Genomic DNA, 12,346 nt, shown 5'->3' with positions numbered 1-12,346 from the left:
AAATACAAATTAGGCAGGTGTGGTGGTGTGTACTTATAGTCCCAGCTACTCAGGAGGCTGAGGCGGGAGGATCACTTGAGCCTGAGAGATTCTGTACAAAAGGACAGAACTTTTGAGTTCTTTAGAAGATAACACTGTCTGGCTGGGCGTGGTGGCTCACGCCTGTCATCCCAGCACTTTGGGAGGCTGGGGCAGGCGGATCACCTGAGGTTGAGAGTTCGAGACCAGCCTGACTAACATGGAGAAACCCTGTCTGTACTAAAAATACAAAATTAGCCGGACCTGGTGGCGCATGCCTGTAATCCAGCTACTCGGGAGGCTGAGGCAGGAGAATCGCTTGAACCGAGACGTGGAGGTTGCGGTGAGCCGAGATTGCGCCATTGCACTCCAGCCTGGGCAACGAGAGCAAAACTCCGTCTCAAAAAAAATAAGATAACACTGGCTGAGAACACCCTAAAAGTGATGAAAAATATGAATCTAAGATATAGGAAGCAATAACATATACTAAATAACATGAATAAAAATTTATACCTAGTTATTGTAATGAAAAAAGCATCCAAAGTTTACATCTACTAGGGTAACTATAATTCAAAACAAACAAACAACTAGAAAATGACAAGGCTTAGAGAGGATTTGGAAAAATTGTAACCCATTTACATTTCTTGCAGTAATGTAAAATGCTGCAGTTGCTGTGGAAAACAGTTTGGTGGTTCCTCAAAAATTAAACATAGAATTACCACATGATCCAGCAGTTCTACCTCTAGATATACACCCCAAAAGAAATGGAAACAGAGACTTAAACAGAAATTTGTATAGGCATGTTCATAGCAGCATTATTCACAGTAGCCAAAAGGAAGAACAATCCACATGTTCGTCAGTGGATGAATGGATAAACAGTGTGATGTATACAAACATGGAATATTATTCAGTCTTAAAAAGGAAGGAATTTTTTTTTTTTTTTTTTTTTCCAAGACGGAGTTTTGTCCTTGTTGCCGTGGCTGGAGTTCAACGGCACAGTCTTGGCTCACTGCAACTTCCGCTTCCCGGGTTCAAGCAATTCTCCTGCTTCGGCCTCCTGAGTAGCTGGGATTACAGGTGCGCGCCACCATACTCAGCTAATTTTTGTATTTCTTAGTAGAGACAGGGTTTCACCATGTTGGTCAGGCTGGTCTTGAACTCCTGACCTTAGGTGACCCACCCACGTCAGCCTCCCAAAGTGTTGGGATTACAGGCGTGAGCCACTGCGCCCGGCCAAAAAGAAAGGAAATTCTAATACATGCTGCAGCATGGGTGAACTTTGATGACATTATACTAAGTGAAACACGCCTGTCACAAAAGGACAAGTATTATATGATGCCACTTACATCAGTCACCTTCAGTAGTCAAATTCAGAGCCAGGAAGTAGAATCATGGTTGCTGGGGAAAGGGGAGAATTGGGAGTTATTGTTTAGTGGATATAGTATACCAATTTGGGAAAATAAAGTTTTGAAGTTTGGTTGCACAGCAGTGTGAATGTACTTAACTTTTGAACTGTACACTAAAAAAATGGTTAAGATGGTAAATTTTTCGTGTGTTTTACCACAATTTTCTTTAAAAAAGGAATGAGATTACACTTTCTTCTGGGTGATGGAACAAGACCCTAAATCTTAAAAAAAAAAAAAAAAAAAAAAAAAGTCTGGTAAATGCTACGAAATGGTTGAACTGTGAAAACATGCTGAAATAAGCCAGACACAAAAGGACAAATATTGTATGATTACATTTATCAGAATACCTAGAATTGTTAGGTCCATAGAGATTAAAGGTTATCAGGAGCTGGGAAAAAGAGGTAAGGGGGAGTTATTGGTACAGAGTACTGTGGTCTGAATATTTATGTCCCCCCAAAATTCATATGTTGAAACCTAGTCCTTAACATGGTAGTATTAAGAGGTGGAGCCTTTGGGAGGTGATGAGGTCTAAGGGAGGTAGTGGAAAATTTTGGAAATAGTAGTGAGAATTGCACAACATTGTGAATGTAGTTACTGCCACTGAATTGTACATTTAATGGCTGAAATGGCACACTTTATGTTACATATATTTAATCACAAGAAAATGATAAAAAAGCAGCCAAAAAAAAAAAATCAGTATAAAAGGACTACAATTAAAGAGTAATAATTGGGGCTGGGCACAGTGGCTCACACGTGTGCAATCCTGACATGTTGGGAGGCCGAGGTGAGAGGATTGCCTGAGCCAAGTAGTCTGCGACCAGCCTGGGCAACATGGTGAGATTCCATCTCTAAAAAAACACGAGATTTAGCCAGGTGTGGTGGTATGTGCTTATAGTCCCAGCTACTCAGGAGGCTGAAGCGGGAGGATCATCTAAGCCTGGGAGATTAAGGCTGCAGTGGGCTGAGATTGCACCACTGTACCCCTGCCTGGGGGACCAGAGTGAGACCCTGTCTCAAGGTGAGGGGACTGGGGGAGAAGTATAGTTGGAATGATTGTAACACAAAGACATGATAAATGTTTGAGGTGATGGATACCCTGTTATATACTCTGATGTCATTATTACACACTATATCAACATCTCATGTACCCCCAAAAGATACATACCTACTATGTACCCATAAAAATTTTTTTAATTTTTTAAAAAGGACTACAATTAAACTGATGACAGACTTCTCAGCAGCGGCAATGGAAGCCAGAGGCAGTTGTGAAAAATATTTTTATAGTATTGATAGAAAGTAGCTGTCAGTGTAGATTTGCATACAAAGCAAAACTACTTTCAAGAACCAGGAAAACATAAAGACAGAAACAAAAAAGGATAATTTACCATCAACAAACAGACCCTCTCTCTCTCTCTCTCTGTATATATATAATATATAATAATATAATATAATTATATATACACTATATATACACACACACAGACATAATTTTTTTTTTTTTTTTTTTTTGAGATGGAGTCTCGCTCTATCACCCAGGCTGGAGTGCAGTGGTGCGATCTCAGCTCACTGCAAGCTCCTCCTGGGTTCATGCCATTCTGCCTCAGCCTCCCGAGTAGCTGGGACTACAGGCGCCCGCCACAACGCCTGGGTAATTTTTTGTATTTTTAGTAGAGATGGGGTTTCACAGTGTTAGCCAGGATGGTCTCGATCTCCTGACCTCGCGATCTGCCTGCCTCGGCCTCCCAGAGTGCTGGGATTACCATAATTTTTTTTAACCAAGAAGAAGCACTGAACGATCACCAAACTTCTAAATAAGTTTTACACTGGGAAGTTAGCAATATATATAATATTGTATGTATAATATATGTAATATACATAATATGTTATATATATGTTATATATACATTATATGTTATATATTATGTGTATATATACATATATATGTATATATATATAGTGTGTATACACACACACACACAGGCATATAATTTTTTTTTTAACCAATCAAGAAGAAGCATTGAACCATCAACAGACTTAATAAGTGAGTTTTACTGTGGGAAGTTAGCAATAAGGATGGTGACTCATGCTAGCAGTAAAATGCATAAAATATCTGGCCAGGCATAGTGGCTCATGCCTGTAATCCCAGCACTTTGGGAGGCTGAGGCGAGCAGATCACTTGAGGCCAGGAGTTCAAGACCAACCTGGCCAACATGGCAAAATCTGTCTCTACCAAAAAATACAAAAATTAGCTGGGCATGGTGGTGCATGCCTTGTAATCCCAGCTGCTGGGGAGGCTGAGGCAAGAAAATTGCTTGAGCCTGGGAGGCGGAGGTTGCAATGAGTTGAGATCGTGCAACTGCCCTCCAGCCTGGGCGGCAGAGCGAGACTGTATGTGTGTGTGTGTATATATATATATATATATATATATATATATATACAGTTTTTAAGAATTTTAAGAACAGTTAAAGCTGTTCTTAGATATTTAAGAACAGCCTTAACAGAAAATATGAGAAACCCTTATGAATACAGTTTAGGAACATTAAGTATAAATTTATAAATACTAATGGAGTATCGTGTAGTCATTAAAAGTAATGTTTAGGGCTGGGCACCGTGGCTTATGCCTGTATTCCCAACACTTTGGGAGGCTGAGGCGGGTGGATCATTTGAGGTCAGGAGTTCAAGACCAGCCTGGCCAACGTGGTGAAACCCTGTCTCTACCAAAAATACAAAAATTAGCCAGGTAGTAGTGGTGTGCATCTGTAATCCTAGCTACTCGGAGGCTGAGGCTGAAGAATCACTTGAGCCTGGTAAGTGGAGGTTGCAGTGAGCCGAGATCACGCCACTGCACTCCAGTCTGGGTGACAGAGTGAGACCCTATCTCCAAAAAGAAAAAAGAAGGAAAGGAATAGTTATAAAGAGTTGATTGGAACATGGGGAAATGTTTGTTAAGTGAAAATAATAGAATAGAATTTTTTTTGTATGAAGAGAGGGCATACTTTGTTTTATTGTGCATTGCAGGTAATGTGGTTGTTTTTAGAAATTGAAGGTTTGTAGCAACCCTGTGCCTATTGGTGCTATTTTTCCAACATATGCTCATTCATGTCTCTGTGTCACATTTTGGTAATATTTGCAACATTTCAAATTTTTATTGTATCTGTTATGGTGATCTGTGATCAACGATGTTACTATTATAATTGTTTTTACGTATTCCTAACTTCGTCCATGTAAGGCAGTGAACTTAATTGATAAATGTGTGTTTTCTGATTGCACTAACCCACCATCCCCCATCTCTTTCTATCTCCTGGGACCTCCTTATTCCCTGAGACACCACAATATTGAAATTAGAACAGTTAATAGCCCTACAGTGGCCTCTCAGTGTTCAAGTGAAAGGAAGAGTCACACGTCTTTCACTTTAAATAAAAAACTAGAAAAGATTAAGCTTAGTGAGTAAGGCATGTTGAAAGCCAAGATAGGCTGAAAGCTAGGCCTCTTGCACCAGTTAGCCAGGTTGTGAATGCAAAGTTCTTGTGGGAAATTAAAAATGCTACTGTAGTGAACACATGAATGATAAGAAAGCAAAATAGCTTTATTGTTAATATGGAGAAAGTTAGCGGCTTGGATAGAAGATCAAGCCAGATACAACATAAAGCCAAAGCCTAATCCAGAGCAAGGCCCTAACTCTCCTCAATTCTATGAAGGTTGAGAGAGGTGAGGAAGCTGTGGAAATAGGTTCATGAAGTTTAAGGAAAGAAGTCATCTCTATAAAACAAAAGTGTAAGATGAAGCAGCAAGTGCTAGGATCACTCATGAAGGTGGCTCCAGTAAACAGCAGATTTTCGAGGTAGATGAAACAGCCTTCTGTTGGAAGATGCCATGTAGGACTTTCATAGCTAGAAAGAAGTCAGTCCTTGCTTCAAAGCACAGGCTGACTCTTGTTAGGAGCTAATGCAGCTGGCTGGCAACTTTAAGTTGAAGCCAGTGTTCATATACAATTCTGAAAATCCTAGGGCTGTTAAAAATTATGCTAAATTTGCTCTGTCTGTGCTCTGTAGATGGAACAACAAAGCCCGGGTGACAGCACATCTGTTTACAATGTGGTTTGCTGAATATTTTAAGCCTAATGTTGAGACCTGCTCTTGTTCAGGAAAAAAACAAAACAAAACACAGATTCTTTACAAAATATTACTGTTCATTGACAATGCACGCAGTCACCCAAGAGCTCTGATGTATAAGGAGATTAATGTTATTTTCTTGCTTGCTAACACAACATTTATTCTGCCCATGGATAAAGGAGTAATTTGACCTTTCAGTTCTTGCTATTTAAGAAATACAAACTGGCCGGGCATGGTGGCTCATGCCTGTAATCCCAGCACTTTGGGAGGCCGAGGCGGGCAGATCACGAGGTCAGGAGATCGAGACCATCCTGGCTAACACCGTGAAACCACGTCTCTACTAAAAATACAACAAATTAGCCAGGTGTGGTGGCAGGCGCCCGTAGTCCCAGCTACTCAGGAGGCTGAGGCAGGAAAATGGCGTGAACCCAGGAGGCGGAGCTTGCAGTGAGCCGAGATCGCCACTGCACTCCAGCCTAGGCAACAGAGCAAGACTCCGTCTCAATTAAAAAAAAAAAAAATACAGGGCTGGGCATGGTGGCTCATGCCTGTAATCTCAGCACTTTGGGAGGCCAAGGCTAGTGGATGGATCACTTGAGGTCAGGAGTTCAAGACCAGGCTGGCCAACATGGTAAAACTCCGTCTCTACTAAAAATAAAAATTAGCCAGGCATGGTGGCACACGCCTGTGATCTCAGCCACTCAGGAAGCTGAGGCAGGACAATTGCTTGAACCCAGGAGGCAGAGGTTGCAGTGAGCTGAGATCACGCCATTGCACTCCAGCCTGAACAACAAGAGCAAAACTCCGTCTCAAATAAAAAGAAAAAATACAGCCTGGGCACGGTGGCACATGCCTGTTACCCCAGCACTTTGGAAGTCCGAGATGGGAAGATCTCTAGAGTTCAGGAGTTCGAGATCAGCCTGGGCAACATTGCAAGACCTAGTCTCTATTATTAAAAAAAAGAAAGACTTTTTGTAAGGCTATAGTTGCCACTAATAATGATTCCTTTTATGGATCTGGGCAAAGGAAATTGAAAACCTTCTGGAAAGGATTCACCATTCTAGATGGCATGAAGAACATTTGTGATTCGTGGGGAGAGGTCAAAATATCAGCATTAAGGCCAGGCATGGTGGCTTAACGCCTGTAATCCCAACACTTTGGAGGCCGAGGCAGGAAGATCACGAGGTCAGGAGATCGAGACCATCCTGGCCAACATGGTGAAACCTCATTTCTACTAAAAATGCAAATATTAGCTGGGTGTGGTGGTGCACACCTGCAGTCCCAGCTACCATGATCAGTCATCAACATCAAGGCAAGACCCTCCACCAGCAAAAAGAATATGATTTGCTGGAGACTCAGATGATTGTTAACAGTTTTTTAACTATAAAATATTTTTTTAACTAACATGTATATTGTTTTTAATACATAATGCTATTGCATACTTAATTGACTATAGTATGGTGTAAATGTAACTTTTTAAAACTTTATTGGTTTGTTTTTAGAGACAGAGTCTTACTCTGTCACCCAAGCTGGAGTGCAGTGGTGTGGTCAGGGCTCACTGCAGACTCGAATCCCTGGTCTCAAGCGATTCTCCCACCTCAGCCCTCCAAGTGGCTGGGACTACAGGCGTGCCCCACCACGTCTGGCTAGTTTTTGTATTTTTTGCAGAGATGGGGTTTCAGCACGTTGCCCAGGCTGGTCTCAAACTCCTGGGCTCAAGTGATCCACCAGCTTCAGCCTTCCAAAGTGCTAGAACTGCAGGTATGAGCCACCATGCCCAGCCTAAACCTTAATTTTCTAGAGGTTTATTAACCAGAAAGAACAGACTCTACTGTCACTTCTTATATTTTTTATGCTGAGATTCTTTCTTTCATTATTAAAAAAAAAAAAAAAAAAAAAGTCAAGCCAGGAATCGTGGCTCATGCCTGTAACCCCGGCACTTTGGGAGGCCAAGGCAGGCAAATCATGAGGTCAGGAGTTTGAGACCAGCCTGGCCAATACGGTGAAACCCCATCTCAACTAAAAAAAAAAAAAATACAAAAATTAGCTGGGCATGGTGTCACTGGCCTGTAGTCCCAGCCACTTGGGAAGCTGAGGCAGAAGAATCGCTTGAACTCGGGAGGCAGAGGTTGCAGTGAGCGGAGATCGTGCCACTGCACTCCAGCCTGGGTGACAGAGCAAGACTCATCTCAAGAAAAAAAAAAGTCATGCGTTGCTTAACATCAAGAATATGTTCTGAGGCCAGGTGCGGTGGCTCACGCCTTTAATCCCAGCACTTTGGGAGGCCAAGGCGGGCAGATCACTTGAGGTCGGGAGTTCAAGACCAGCCTAACCAACATGGTGAAACCCCATCCCTACTACAAAAAAAAATACAAAATTAGCTGGGCGTGGTGGCAGGCGCCTATAATCCCAGCTACCCCGGAGGCGGAGGCAGGAGAATCGCTTGAACCCAGGAGGCGGAAGTTGCAGTGAGCCGAGATTGCACCATTGCACTCCAGCCTGGGTGACAGAGCAAGACTGTCTCCAAAAAAAAAAAGAATATGTTCTGAAAAATGTGTCATTAGGGAATTTTTTCCTGTGAACTTCCTAGAGTGTACTTACATAAACGTAGATGGCATAGCCTACTAAAAACCGAAGCTGTGTTGTTTAGCCTATTGCTCTTCGGCTATAAACCTGCACTGCATGTCACTGTATTGAATACTATAGGCAGCTGTAACAATGGTAAGTACATATCTAAACTTTTTTTTTTTAAACGGAGTCTCACTCTGTCTCCAGGCTGCAGTGCAGTGGCGCGATCTCAGCTGACTGCAACCTTCGACTTCTTGGTTCAAGCAATTCTCCTGCCTCAGCGTCCCGAGTAGCTGGGATCACAGGCATGTGCCACCACACCCAGCTAATTTTTGTATTTTTAGTAGAGACGAGGTTTCACCATGTTGGCCAGGATGGTCGCGATCTCTTGACCTTGTGATCCACCTCCCTCGGCCTCCCAAAGTGCTGGGATTACAGGCATGAGCCATCACACCCGGCTGTATCTAAACATTATAGAACACAGAAAATTGTGAAAAGTATAAAGAAAAATCCACTCACTTTCACCAAATGGAGATTTACAAGATAATTTCAGCATTACTATCTTAGTCTTTTTCTTCTATAAATGTTAGTATTGTATTTGAAACCAGTCAGACACGTAGTCAGGCACACACATAGTCAGGCATACCTTGGAGATATTGAGGTTTCAGTTCCAAACCACCACAATAAAGCAAATATTGCAATAAAGCATGTCACATGCAGGTGGATCGCTTGAGCCCAGAAGGCTGAGGCTGCAGTGAGCCAAGATCACGCCACCATAGTTCAGCCTGGACAACTGAGTGAGACCCTGTCTCAAAAAAAAGAAAATTGTAAGGTTTAATACAATTTTCTCTGTTTCTTACATAAGCCATTCTTAGGCAAGAAAAAAATTCTTTGTGAACACTTGATGTTATGGATTCATAGACTCTCATCCTTGAAAGAGGCCTTAAGTTTGACATAGCTTTTTTTTTTTTTTAAGTCTTCAATCTCCGTATGGTTTGGTGAATTCACTTAAGGAGAGGTTAAATTCCTGTTTTGTCTTTTGATAGATCTATTAAATTATTAGAATGGTTTCTGTTCTTTGGCAGATCTGCTAGAATAAAATTTATTTTCCCTATGGCTTCATACTTTTGTCCTGTTTTGCTTCCTGAGATCACACCAGTTTGATTCCTCTTCCTGACAATGGTTATGCCCTTCCTGCATTGTTTTTATTTCTTCTACATTTCACATAAGACATAATTAAAATCTTTACTTAAATTATTAACTTGGTAATTACTTCTCATTCACTTCTACTTTAACACTTTTTTTTTTTTTTTGAGACAAGGTCTTGCTTTGTGGCCCAGGCTGGGTTGCAGTGTTGTGATCACCAGTCAGTACAGTACAGATCCTCTTGCCTCAGGCTCCCATGTAGGGGGTACTACAAATGTGTGCCACCACATGTGGCTAATTTTTTCATTTTTAGTAGAGATGAGGTCTCTCTCTGTTTCCCAGGCTGGTCTTAAACTTCCAAGCTCAAGTGATTTTCCCACCTCGGCCTTCCAAAATTGGCCAGACTGGTCTCGAACTCCTGACCTCAGGCAATCCATCCACCACGACCTCCCAAAATTGGCCAGACTGCTCTCGAACTCCTGACCTCAGGCAATCCATCCACCTCGGCCTCCCAAAGTGCTGGGATTACAGGCGTGAGCCACTGTGCCCAGCCAACATTTTTTAAAGTTAGGTAGCCAACTTGAACCAGAAGCTCATCTGTGAACCAAACAGAATAAACCAATACCCTTTACTTCCCTCATTCTTACTATGTATTCTCATAGTATTATGTAATAGTTTTTTAGAAAACATGTTACAGTATGTGATTGGTTCATGATTTTTTTTCTAAACCTTTAAAAAATGAAAAAATATAGCATTGCTAAACCTTGTCTTCTTATTCAATACTAGTGTAATTGTGTTTTAAAATGCCAGTTGTGTCCGCACATTCCCAGTCCTCTCAAGTTCATATCCATCAAAGCTCTCAGTATGTCATCTGTAGCTTCATCTATGTCATTTATAAAAGTGTTGAATTGGTAATTATTTTAAGATTCTTAAAATCCCTAAAGTTTAAGATTTCTTTAGTCCTGGATATTATAGAAAAAAAGTTTTGAAATAAACATCAGAAGAAATTTGGAAAATAATTTTATTGATAACTTTATTTTCAGATTTCTAGTTTGGAGCAAAGTCAAGGTTTTTATAGCCTGTATTACTTTTTCTTTGTTTTCAGGGATCCATCTGTCTCTAAGTCTGTAGAACGAATCTTTAAAATCTGGGAAGACAGAAATGTATACCCAGAAGAAATGATTGTGGCATTGAGAGAAGCTTTGAGTAAGTGTCTTTTTCTCTCCTAAAAGAAAATTTTGAGTCAGTCTTTACAATTATGTAATTTTATAGATCTGGTCATATTGTATAATAGTGAAAAATTAAGTTTTGAATCTAGCCCTATTTGTTTAAAATTAAATATTTATGAAAAATCTGGATCTGTTTGAATTTAAATGTAAGTAGAATTGGTTTTAGGGATGGGTTGGATTTTGTTTTTTGGTGACTACAAAAGTCAAGCATATTAAGTGGTAATAGCCATCTGGTTATTTTCCTGCATTTGCGTTGAGTGTTTCAAATGGTTCATTGTTTGTGTTAATAAATACTGCCCTGTGCCCTTACTGTTGGAGAATTTTTGCACAGGGTGTCAGTTCTTACTAAGCTGTTTGGTAGTAAGCATATATCAGCAGTCTTTCGACTGTCTTTTGATTTAGATTTAGAGTAAGTCGTGTACTGTTTTGTTAAAAGGAATTATGTATTATATGTATGTAATTAAGTTATTGAATAGAAGTTTGTGATAATCTGCTACCATGACCGTCATTTTACTAGAAATTTGCTTTAAAAATGGCATCTTCTAAGAAGCTGTTAAATTCTTCATTTTAATTTGTTAATTGGTATTTTTAAGCCTCCTCCCCTATTCTTTTCAGAATTGGTAATTTCGCTGATGATAAAAATCGTGTTTATTTGACAGCTTCTTAGATCGGGTAGGAATTTCTATTTTTTCATAAAAATGAAAGAAAAGGAAAGAAAGAAACAACACACAGTCTCGGATTGCCTTTTTTCATGCTGCAACTTTGGCACTGAAGTGGACAGACAGAACAGCTTCCCATAATGCCAGATTGCAAAAACTGAAATGTTTTCCAGGTACCACTTTCAAAACTCAGAAGCAGCTGAAAGAAAATCTGAACAAACAACCGAATAAGCAGTGGAAGAAATCACAAAGTAAGGAACAAAATCTCAACTAATATAAAATTACCTCCTCTTTTTGGAGCAGAAGAAAATGTAGACCATTTGACATCGTACCTGGCATAAACCATGAGCAAGCCTGTTTTCCAGGCCTGGGAGGCTCCCAGTGACCTATGCTAAACAAGCCATCATGGAGATACTTCTTAAAAAAAAAAAAAAAAGGCAAACAAAAACTACACTTTAAAACAAAGGAAATGCAGAAAAGGGTTTAATTGAGTGAAGATTCAAGAGTAGTTGGGGGATTGAAAGAAGAAAAAAATACTTGATAGTATCCAGGATAATTTTCAGGTTCAAGGATATATGATGTTAGAGGCAGCTGGCATTAAACAACAGATCTGAAGAGGAGACTAGGCATTAAGAAGCATTTCTGTGGGAACCATGAAATCTCCAGATTTGGGGGATGTACTCTACCAAATTAGACATGGGCCTCAGATCCTGGCCAGAAGCTCATTCTGTAATGGGAGCTCCTGTTATATTTATCATATTTACCCAGCATGAGATCAAGGGAATGGAATACTGCATGTGATAGGCTGCTGTGGGCAAACTGAGGAATATTGAGAGAGACTTGAAGGTGTGGAGGGAACAAAGTAAAAGACAGTGAGAATTGGGAGGTGAAACGAGACACTTGGGATGGTTTTGCTCCAGTGAGCATATGATATCCATCATGATTAAGGGAGTCCTCAGACATCTTTTTGGTCATAAGTTGCATGCTTAGGAACAACAGGAGTCGTCATTTCAGCCAAAGTTCAACCACAGTATTAATATACCTAGAAGTTTCCTTGCCAATTTTTGCTATGAATTGAGTCAGCAGAAAAAGAAATTCAAAGGATAAATATATAGGAATAGAGTTATTTGTCACTAATTTTCTTCAGCCAGTGCTCAGGATTAATTGGATGTCCTGTTCCTGAACACTCTTAATTTGAGGTATTTAGA

General features: G+C 40.4%; 1 protein-coding gene across 6 annotated transcripts in view; it reads left to right on the top strand.

The window, feature by feature from the left end:
- The window catches only part of RPRD2 (regulation of nuclear pre-mRNA domain containing 2), a 117,410-nt gene that overhangs the window by 71,077 nt on the left and 33,987 nt on the right, over nt 1-12,346 (top strand). For 4 of the 6 annotated variants that reach the window (XM_030824635.1, XM_030824632.1, XM_030824637.1 and 1 more), the window contains 2 exons: nt 10,356-10,456; nt 11,312-11,389. In XM_030824635.1, the coding sequence (XP_030680495.1) occupies nt 10,356-10,456; nt 11,312-11,389 (179 nt within the window). The remainder of the gene's footprint in view (nt 1-10,355; nt 10,457-11,311; nt 11,390-12,346) is intronic. The other 2 variants (XM_030824638.1, XM_030824634.1) reach the window with 1 other exon arrangement.

Source organism: Nomascus leucogenys, chromosome 12 (assembly GCF_006542625.1).
Source record: "Nomascus leucogenys isolate Asia chromosome 12, Asia_NLE_v1, whole genome shotgun sequence".
Lineage (NCBI taxonomy): Eukaryota > Metazoa > Chordata > Mammalia > Primates > Hylobatidae > Nomascus > Nomascus leucogenys.
This window is presented reverse-complemented; position numbering and strand designations above follow the sequence as displayed.